The sequence below is a fragment of the Nuphar pumila genome, chromosome 2 (assembly GCF_984573655.1).
Source record: "Nuphar pumila chromosome 2, dmNupPumi1.hap1.1, whole genome shotgun sequence".
Classification (NCBI taxonomy): Eukaryota; Viridiplantae; Streptophyta; class Magnoliopsida; order Nymphaeales; family Nymphaeaceae; genus Nuphar; species Nuphar pumila.
This window is the reverse complement of record NC_143250.1, coordinates 85,963,329-85,974,213: the sequence shown is the minus strand read 5'-3', so window position 1 is coordinate 85,974,213 and position 10,885 is coordinate 85,963,329. Positions and strand designations below refer to the sequence as shown.

The 10,885-nt window shown below is 40.1% G+C and overlaps 1 protein-coding gene across 1 annotated transcript; it reads right to left on the bottom strand.

Annotated features, from left to right (window-relative positions):
• Positions 1-663: 663 nt before the first annotated feature.
• LOC149845930 (uncharacterized) lies at positions 664-3,357 on the bottom strand. Its single transcript, XM_089997793.1, has 3 exons — positions 2,215-3,357; positions 1,505-2,056; positions 664-1,365 (listed from the first exon to the last, which is right to left on the bottom strand). Exons 1-3 carry the CDS (start codon positions 3,121-3,123, stop codon positions 1,252-1,254), a joined length of 1,575 nt encoding a protein of 524 aa, XP_089853919.1. The 5' UTR covers positions 3,124-3,357; the 3' UTR covers positions 664-1,251.
• Positions 3,358-10,885: the final 7,528 nt, after the last annotated feature.

Below are 10,885 nucleotides of genomic sequence, written 5' to 3'. Positions count from 1 at the left end.
ATAGTGGTCAATCAAACAAGTCAGAGGTAAACCAACAGTTTATAGAGACCTCTAAATCAAGTCAATTAAGCCAAGTCCTCATCAATCCCCTCAATCAACTTAACTAACGAGTGTCACTGTGTGTTATATTTTTTACTAGAATTGCCATCTTTTCTTTTTTTATATTTAAAGGAAGTCATATGCTTTCTTGCTATGTCACACGGACTCTTCTAACAAGGCACCGCACCCACATCCCACCCGCACCCATGTGGTTGGGACACTTGAACACGGCTTCCTTTGTGCCAGGTGAAGTCAACCACACTGAAGTCCATTTTTGTCCAAAAGTAGATTCGATTAACCCCAACCAAGTCCAGTTATATCTATATTATGTAAATAAATACATAAATGCACACATACACGTAGGGTTAACTTAAAACTGTTCAAAATTATATATATACCCTCCCTGCACCCAAGTTTTTTTAAAGTGCTGAATCGCCGTATCCGCACCCGCACCCGCACCTATGTGACATAGCTTTCTTGCCATATTCCTAATCAAATGATGCATCTAAAGAAGCACATATTTCATTTTTCTAGGACAACCAATATGCACTTCTGCAATTTCACTAGATGAAGAAATAATGCATTATGAATGTGAAAATTAGATTAATCGATAACATAGAACTTGTGAAAACAGACCTTTTAAGTAGCAAGATTGTACAGCTTTTATTTGAACTGCATATCTCAAAATGTTCAATGCAAGTGTTCAGTGATTTCAACTGGCAAGGAAGCTAAGAAGAATAGCTTAGTAACTTCAGCACTAGTATAACACAAGGGCACAATCATACAACTGAATTAAGAGTCATCAGTGTCTAAGGCCTATTTAAACCTGATTTTATGATGGAACACCTTCTAATGGTAAAAGAGAAGAAGGCAAAGAATATGATTTCTGATCCCCAATTTATCTCCTGTCATTGTCTTCAATTCTCAACCTCATATACAAGATTCCTGAGCTGTTTACAATGCCATGCCCACCCAATCCAAAGGACCACCTTGGTAGCCAGTTATAAAAATCTGAATTTAGAACAAAAGTACAGATCTTGGACCATTTTAAAATAGGAGGTTGCTGCCATAGATGGTGTACTTCAAGCATCTATGACACGGTGTAAAAGCTTCAAGGTGAGCCACTTCACATGCATAAAGTGTAGAACGAAATCTTCCAGCAGCCAGAATGATTCTTCAGGGAAAAAAGCAAAAATCGATACTCCACCATATTCACACAACATCAGCAACACCAGATGCAAACTTCCCTTTCTCGCATTGCCCAACTATCAATCTGAGGCTACTGTTAACATTAAGATTCATTTGGCAGCACAGCCGTCGAGGAAACTGAACCAAAGAAGAACAAAAAAAAAGAAAATAAAGTTAGCCGCAAAACACTGAACAGTTACTAAGCCACATACAATTTGAAATAGCTAGAAATTCTTAAACAATTATAAGCAAAAAATATATATTTCTTACTACCCACCAATTGCCACTTCTCACTGAGGGGTTTCCCTATGACTTCAATGTCTCGCACTTCACCAAGAGGGAGAGTTCTGGGAAAACAAAGCACCCTTCTTTTCAGCTCATCTCTCCCTTTTGCTCGTGTATACCTACCCATTGTCGAATTCCCCACTTTCCCAGCATCTTTTAGGAAGAACAGAACTGGCTTCTTACATGTTGATTTGTAAGCATCCCTAGTGTCAAAATCAAACTCAATCCTATTACTGAGCCTGTTCCAAGCCATGTACGTTTGCTCGGACCTTTCAAGTTCACGAGGAAGGATGATGTTGGGGTATACTTGAACAACATAACCCAGAGAAACAGAAAACGTCAACCTGCGTTGACGATCATAACAAATCGACCGCTGCAAGAAGCTTAAAGGGTCAACCTTCATCGCCCTTGTGAAGAGCTTGAGGCTATCGAGCGAATTCAAACCAGGGTAAAAAGGATCTACTGCTTCGACGTGATGAATAGAAATGAATGGTGCAACGGGGTGAGCAGATAACAGCCCGTGTGCGCTCCCTCTTATATCCCACTGCGCGTACCACAGTTTAATCAGATAATTTAGAATCCAAGAAAAATGAACAAATTCAAACTGAAATTCTCTGTGAATGAACAAAGAGGGGAATAACAAGAAAACCAATTTGAACTAGATAATAATCAAAGATACAACCAAAACGTGAAGGGAATTACTTGATGGAATCCATATTCTCGGGTGAGCGGCACGCCGAGCTCGGAGATGCATGCGTGAAGCCGATCATCGCTCCCGTAGAGCTTCGGATACCTCTCTAAGCATTCATCCTGCATCTTAGAGACGGCATTCGCCAAAGGGTAGCTGATGGCGATCCCACCACCCCCAAAAGCCATCGAATGGCTGAAGTAGGTGTTCGCCGAATGGCTCTCGGACGGGCCGCCGATGTAGAACATCTCCCTGTGGTCATACTTTGCCAGAACCCTAACCAAATTATCCGGATTGAAGATCGTATCGTCGTCCCCAAGCACAAACCACCGGACTCCGGTCAACCCGAGCCTGAAGCTCTCCTTGACGATCCGCGAGATCCTCAGACCAGAGGGGTGTCCCGTCGGATTTGTGTAGCTGAACCTGGAGATGTCCTCGGAGACCTTAATCGGCGGCAAACCCTCCTCGGAGGAGAGCTCCTCCTCCAGCCAGACGTGGCCGATCATCTCGCCGGGCCTCCACCACAGCCTCACGAACTCCTTCCTCTTGCTCCACAGCTGCGCGGAGCCGGCGATCCCGAACACGATGTGCCTCAACGAGAGCTGCTCCTCCGCCTCCCAGCCGCGGCCGCCAACACCACCAGGGCTGGCGGTCATCCGGAAGGGCCCGTCGCCGGAGGCATCAGCCCCGTCGCCGGAGCCCTCGTCGGGCTGCCAAGGGAAGAAGCGAGGGCTGATCTCCCACTGCCTCAACTGGTGCCAGCAGCGTCGCCGGTTGCCGCCGCCGGAGAAGACGAGGGAGAGCCAAGCCCCAGTGGCGAGGAGGAGGGCGAGGCAGACGGAGAGAGCGGCACCGGCCCGGCCCTGGCGCCACCGCCGGCTCCTGAACCGACCTAGAACCCTAGCCTTATCGTGGTTCAACATCCTCACCGGCGCTCATCTCCAGCCCGCCACGGGATCAAGGGGAAAGCCCGGAAATTTAGGGCATCGGAGCAACGGAGAGGTTGTGCCGGAATTAGGGCTCATAAGAGAGAGAGAGAGAGAGAGAGAGAGAGGGCGATTGGGGTTGGGCCGTTCGTGTTTTTGCTGTCGTCCCTTCTATTTTTTGAAAAATCGGAGCGATATCGACGTCCTCGCGAGAGTGCGAGCCGTTGTATCGCCCCTTTTCTCTCTCTCTCTATCTATATATATACTTTCTTTTTATTTTTTAGAAAATTTTCAAATAACACCCCAAATGTTGGGCCTAATTCATAGGCATACCAAACTTTTAAAAATTTACAAATATCCAGTTTTTACTTGGGCTAGTCAAATAACCTCAATCATAAACTAAGACCGGATTGATTTTGAGTTAATGTTTTGAAGTTACCATTTTACCTGTATAATTAGGAAAATAAAATTACTAGTTTGTCTTTATTATAGAAGTATGACCAAAGTAAGTTTGATTGTTTATAATACTATCAAGAGTGTTCCGAAATAAGCCTTCAGAATGGGGCAGGTACAGTGTGGAGCTCTACTGAGTGGAAAACACATCGAGTGTAGGAATGCACGGTATGTGTTAGCTTGATCGGTGATGTATGGTAATAGCATGGCATGCGATAAGCAACGCTATCGTCGTTAGTGCATCATTGTATGATGGAATAGACGTGGAGCGTTGTTTGGTTAAGCAGTGCCAACGGATCAAATGATGTTGTCTTTGGAGATTTGGTTAAAAACATCTCGGCTTGTAAGAGTTTTTCATGTGTAGTGTTTAGATGCACAGAGGTGCATGTAGGTTAAGGTTAATTCTCCTAAAAATCACCTTAGGTAATTTTAATCGAGTATGGTAACTCAAGGCTAGGCGAGTGAATGCTTAGGTGCCAACGAATGAGTCTGGATGGTGCTCTTCGCTATGGTATTCAATCATCAACTGGTCTTTGGAATGGGGGTTGCAAGGTCTTGTTCTTTTAGTGGTGAGGTTTTATTATAGCGTGCGCAAGGAGTCGCAATACGCTCCATGGAATGCAAGGCTAAGGCTAGTTTATGTCTTTTTCAGAAGTGATAGCTAGTATGAAACGGTTATAAACTAAGTGGCATAGACTAGATAGAATACGCATTTGAAAATGTGCTTGATCAACTTCCGCTAGGCAGCTGCGCATAAGGTGGTGCGCAGGGCCAATAAAATAATTTAGTACATGAAAAAGTGTTGGTGTGTGGCCTTTGGCCGTTAGGCTAGCCAAGACTAGGCAATCTGGCTCATTGCAGGTTTACAAAAAATTTTATGCCCATGACAAATTGGGTTGACTAGGTTGTGAGGCCTAGTGCCTCACGTGTGTTCCTTGGCTTGAAAGGCGCAAAATTTGGCCTTAGAATTTAGCTCATGACAGATTGACATCAGAATAGAAAGATTTACATAGACCTTGTTGTTTATTGAATGCGACATTGAAGGAGACACTGATGGTTTGTCCTGGTTACAAAAATTTACACAGCTGAAGTGTTGTTGCCCAAGCACAGAAGCAAGATATTGTCAGGGTGGTATGGGTTGTCTTGTCGATGATAAGAAAAAGTGTAAGGTCGTTGTTCAGTTGGCTAAGGAAACATAAATAAGCTGAAGATTCCTACCAGTTGTGTGTTGGGCTCACAGGTGGAGCGTGACATTTGCCTTATGCATGCAGAGAATGCACGTCGGATTCGGCTGGATGGATTTACACCTTTGGGTATGGGAGACTCAACTAAACATCTATATTCTCTTTCAAGATTGTGGGTTAGCGGAATGCCCATTTTGAGCATAATGCTCATTGTTTTGGTCCCTTTAGTTGGTAGTTTCTCTGTGGATTGTGTGTGCAGAAAAAGTTGTTATTCGTGGCTCGTCAGTGTAGTGCCTGTAAGAACGTTTTGCTGGCTCTAAATGAGAGTTGCAGTGTTGGGTTGTGTTGCCCTTTGTGTAGGACAAGTGCGTAAGAAGATGCTTTGAAGGACCGCTTTAGGGTGATACACAAGTAGGCATCCCCTACTTAAAGACTAGTTTCGACCGTTGAAAAATCGCAAGTTGGTGCCTTAAGGGAGTTGATATCTCTACAACATATGTTGATGGTCGTCTTTCTCTGCGAAGACCACAAAGGGCTTGGAATTGCCCTTGCTGGAGTCGAAAGGCACCCCAACCATAAGCATAAAGATGATAAGTTTGTCATGCAAGCGAGGATGACCAGCTTGTGTATGGGACTGCACTGGAGTCCCACGAGCAAAGAATACTCGATGTTGATGAAACGAAAGACCGATGTCTAAGTGATCGGAGGCACATTAAGGAATGAGACTTGGTGTGTTAAAGGTTGCAGCGATGGTGGATGGAAACCAGAATAAGTTGAGTAGGATAAAGAAAAGAAGTAGCACAAAGATAAGTACAAAGGAAAATTGACATATCAGTTAAGACTGTGTTCTTACCTACACCGGCATTGTCGAGGACAACAATGGTTTGGGTGGAAGGGAATGTCCTGGACCGAGCCTTCGAAATGGGGCAGGTGCAGTGTGGAGCTCTGCTGAGTGGAAAATGTATCAAATGTAGGAATGTGCGGTATGAGTTGGTTTGATCAGTGACGTGTGATGGTAGCATGACACGTGATAGGCAATGGTATCGTCGTTAGTGCATCGTTGTATTGAGACACAAACATAGAGTGATATTTCATTAAGCAGTACCAACGGATCAGAGGATGTTGCCTTTGGAGATTTGGTTAAGGACCTCTCAGCTTGTATGAGTTTTCCACGCGTAGCGTTTGGATGCATGGGAGTGCATGTGGGTTTGGGCTAATTTCCCCAGGAATCACCTTAGGTGATTCTAACTGAGTATGGTGACTGAAGGCTAGGCGAGTGAATGCCTAAGCATCAACGAATGAGTCTGGGTGGTCCTCTTCGCTATGGTATTCAATTATCAACTGGTCTTTGGACTTGGGGGCGCAAGGTCTTGTTCCTTCAGTGGCGAGGTTTTATTGTAGTGTGTACATGGAGTCACAATACGCTCCATGGCATGTAAGGCTAAGGCTAGTTTGTGCCCTTTTTAGAAGTGATAGCTGGTATGGGACGGCTATGCAGTAAGTGACATGGACTAGATAGAATACGCATTTAAAGGCACACTTGATCAACTTCCGCTAGGTAGTTGTGCACGAGGTGCTGCATAGGGCCAATGAAATGATTCAGCATATTAAAAAGTATTTTTGTGCGGCCTTTGGCCGTTAGGCTAGCCAAGACTGGGTAGTCTGGCGCATCGCAGGTTTGTAAAAAATTCTATGCGCATGACAAATTGGGCTCACTAGGCCGCAAGGCCTAGTGCCCCACGGGTATTCCTTGGCTTGAAACGTGCAAAATTTGGCCTTGGAATTTAGCCCGTGACAAAGAGAATGTTTTGACTAAAAAACTTATTCACTACAATGACACTTGAACTCTTAACCTCTCAAATAAGAAACAAGACACTAACCACTACACTATAAAATTTATTGTTGATTATTTAAAAAAGATTATATAAAGCTTAAATTGCAATAAGCTAATCAACCCAACAATCATGTCACCCACTAATAGCATAACTGGGTCAATTTGGTTCCTCAATAGTTGACCTTATAAATATCTTAACTGAAACTAAATGCATTCTCATTTAACCTAAAAGTCAATCCGGTTATAGTTGACAAAAGTTTTACTATTTCAAAAATCAAAATCAATTAGTTATTGTCATGATGGTGACCATGTGAATTCTAAGCGCAACTAAGTCTGTAAAGTCAATCTGGTTATAGTTGAAAAAAGTTTTACTATTTTAAAAATCAAAATCAATTAGTTATTGTCATGATGGTGACTATGTTAGCTCTAAGCACAACTAAGTCTGTTTGGTTCCTCAATAGCTAACCCGGTAAATATTCCAACTGAAACTAAATGCATTTTCATTTGAACCCAAAAATCAATCTGGTTGTAGTTGACAAAAGTTTTACTATTTCAAGAATCAAGATCAATTAAGTATTGTCATGACGGTGATTATGCGAGCTCTAAGCGTAACTGGGTCTGTTTGGTTCCTCAAAAGAGAGAGAGAGAGAGAGTCAACTTTCTTTATGTGAGAGAGAGTCGGCTTTCTGTAGGTTGGAGAGAGAGAGACTCACCGACTTGTGATACATGAAAAAGAAGAAGTTTTTAAAAAAAGAAAGTTTCTTAAAAACTAGGCTTTTCTTGTGGTAGGACAAATGGATAGCAAGGTTATTTTAAAAAATATATAACTAATTAATTAGAAGTAATTAAATTAAGGTCATTTGATTAACCCAAGTAAAAACTTTGGTGGGGCATTTGCAAGTTCTAAAAAGTTTTGTGTGCGTATGAGTTAGGCCAAAACGATCGGGGGTATTTGAAATTTGTTTCCCTTTCTTTACACTTGTTTTATGTTGCTTTTTATTTTATTTTATTTTGAATAAAGATATGTTCAATGTTGCTTAAACAGGAGGGGGCGTAGGGTGGGCCTTCCAGAGGGAAATGGGAAGGATAAATTGAAGTGAAACTTTGAAATTGACCATATAAAAGGCCCCCCAAGCTTTCTTTTTTTCATTTTTCAAATGCTCTTTTGACCATATTGACAAAAGGATTTTTTGGTTAAATATCAGCAGGTTAAATTCTTATGATAAATTGAAATTTTTTTGTTTTCTCATGTTATTTGGTGCAAGGGTAAAACTTTTTTATTTCAAAATAAAAAACCATTTTCAATTATTTTTAGAAAGAAAAAATAAAAATGATTTTATAAATTCAAAAGATTACAGTTTAGTTTCTGCCATTTTATCATAAAATATCAGCAAGCCAATTTCTGGTGTGTGTGTGTTTTTTCTCATTCTTTCAAAAAATGCAGATATTTATCACTATACTCTTGATTTAAGCAAACAACTCATGAGATAACAACCATTAAGTTATGTGATACAGGTACGGAGGGGCAGCTGAGGAGAAGTTGAGGCCCTAGACCCTCAAAATAAAGCCCTAATTTTTTTCATTGGACATAAAAATTCTATTATTTATTAGAGGGGTTGCACCTTTTTTTCTTAAATTCTTAATATCCTTTATATTTACTAATTGTGTTTATATATATATATATATATATATATATATATATTCATCATACTATACCAAAAAATATAAAATAATTTAAAAAATATTATCAAAAATCCACATTTCTTACTTAATATTACTCAAGAAGCCCTGCATGCATGCTATTAAATATGGAGGATCATATCTGCTACATCCTGAGGTAATTTGTCTTAACGTTTTGATCTTGTTCGAGCTTTGAACTAATGTATGCTATTAAATACATAAATAATGTTGCTATCACCTTAATGGAAAACAAAAATTAGGCTTGACAAGTTTTGTTGAGAAATTCCCACCTTCATGGGATGAGCTTTGTCAATGAGACTCCGACAATTTACCTGTCTCTAATCATATGGTAGACATGTCTAGTGAAAATATTGACTCCAACGGCATGGATATGAATCTATCAATCCACTTGGTGGAGGTGATTGGGAATGCAGTAAATGTGGTTATTTTGAAGGATCAATATTATCGAGTCAACAAGAGGATTGAGATCGGTTCGTAAATGGCCTGCTTCAAAGGGGGTTTTAACTCACGCTTATGTTTCACAGTGAGTAATTCCTCCTCCAATTTATAGAAGAGGGTTGCTGGGAGTTTACCTTCCTCTGGGTAGCCGTTTACCCCAGCAATCTGTTACGCTGTTTCACCTGGAGCTTATCCAGAATAAGGAGATCATTCAAGATAAGGCCCTTGATCTAGGACAGTTTCATCCGTTAAGGAGAGAGTGGGCCCTCCTCTCTCTTTAACAGATGAGATTCTCCATGAAACATGGTCATGGTTATCGATATCTCCCAATTGGCCATGTGGAACAAAAACTTAGATGCAGGATTTAGCCTTCCACTATTGGAGTATTTCCTTTGCATCAACATTTATGGAATGAGTTATAATTTGAGTTTCTCATCCAGACATATGTCTTTATTAGACATACCTGTTTTGAGAACATCTCCTCTGATATGTCCTTTGTTAAAGGATCAACAATCATATCAGATATAGGTAAGTAGCGGACTTTGATTTCATTTCTTTCATTCATATCATGAATGTAATGGTGTTTTACCATTGTATATTTACTCTTTGAATTATCAGCTTCACTCTTCATAAGAGAGATGGCAGCTTGATTATCACAATAAATATGGATTGGCTTGTTGGTTATTTCCTGCTTCAAATCATTAATGAAACGGTTTATCCAAATGACAAATATGGCAGTTGCATTACATGCAATATATTCAGCTTTCTGAGTATGCTGAGCTACGCAGCCTTGTTTTTTATAAGACCAGGAAACAGCTCCTCCTCCCAAGAGGAAAACATATCCAGAGGTGGATTTACTGTCATTTTTGTTGCCTGCAAAGTCAGCATCAAAATATCTAGTTAATTCTAAAGAATCACCTTGAAAACATAATTTTAAGTTTATAGTCTCTTTTAAATATTAAAATATTCTTTTTACTAATTGCTAGTGTGGCCAATCAGAATTATTTTGGTAGCGACTAACGAGGCCAACAACAAAGCTGATATCTGGCATGGTGCAAAGCATAGAATACATCAAGCTTTCGACAGTTTGAGCATAAGGGACATTTAGTCTTTCTTATCCATCACCTGAACTATCATTTTCACTTAACTTAACACCTTTTACCACAGGTGTTCTAACTGTCTTGCAATCACTCATTTTAAATTTCTTGAGTATATGATTTGAATACCTTTCTTGACTCGTCCTTAAAAGTTTGGAGCTTCTATCGTGAGTGATTTTAATTCCAAGAATATAGGATGCTTCTCTCATGTCTTTCATTTTGAATTGTGAATTTAACCATGACTTGGTTTTGAAAATCATATCATTATCGTTTTCAGTCAGAAGAATGTCATCAACATATAGTGAGAAAATAGCAAACTTACTCCCACTTTTTCAGACATAAACACAGTGGTCAAACTTATTTGCCATAAACCCTAATGACGTAATAGCCTTATGAAACTTTAAGTACCATTGATGTGGTGATTGCTTGAGTCTGTATAGGGATTTTTTCAACCTATATACTTTATCTTCTTTGCCTTTTATCATGTAGCCTTTAGGTTGCTCCATAAAAATAGTTTTCTTAAGTTCACCATTAAGAAAAGCGGTTTTAACATCTATTTGATGTAAATCTAGGTTGTAGTGAGTTACTATCGCAAGAATTATCCTTATCGAAGCAAAATTTTCAACCAGTGAATATGTGTCGACATAATCTAATCCTTCTTTATGGAAGAAACCCTTAGCAACTAATCTTTCTTTAAATTTATCAATGCTACCATCGGACTTGAATTTCTTCTTTAAAATCTATTTACATCTAATGGCTTTCCTTTCCTCAGGTAAATCAGTCAATTCTCAGACCTGGTTTTTCTCAATGGACTCTATTTTCTTATCCATGGCTTTTACTCAGTCTAGACCTTTTGTGTCAAACCTGAGATAGTTGAGAAGAAGAATGAGTAATTTCAGAAGGTTCGCCATTACTTATAGGTTCTTGTATGTCATCAGAATCATACTGTAGATCAAGAGGATCGTCTTTATTTATTTCTAGAATAACTTCTTTCATGTTTTGATCTTCCAAGAAGATAACATCTCTACTTTCGATTAAACCCTTATTTGGGT

What these genes read in the sequence shown, in the direction of transcription:
- LOC149845930 (XM_089997793.1), bottom strand. Translation starts at nt 3,123, where the DNA reads ATGTTGAACCACGATAAGGCTAGGGTTCTAGGTCGGTTCAGGAGCCGG. An exon ending in GAGAATATGGATTCCATCAA is followed by an intron (nt 2,057 to 2,214) that starts GTAATTCCCTTC and finishes TGGTACGCGCAG; the next exon opens with TGGGATATAAGAGGGAGCGC. An exon ending in TCAGTGAGAAGTGGCAATTG is followed by an intron (nt 1,366 to 1,504) that starts GTGGGTAGTAAG and finishes TCTTTGGTTCAG; the next exon opens with TTTCCTCGACGGCTGTGCTG.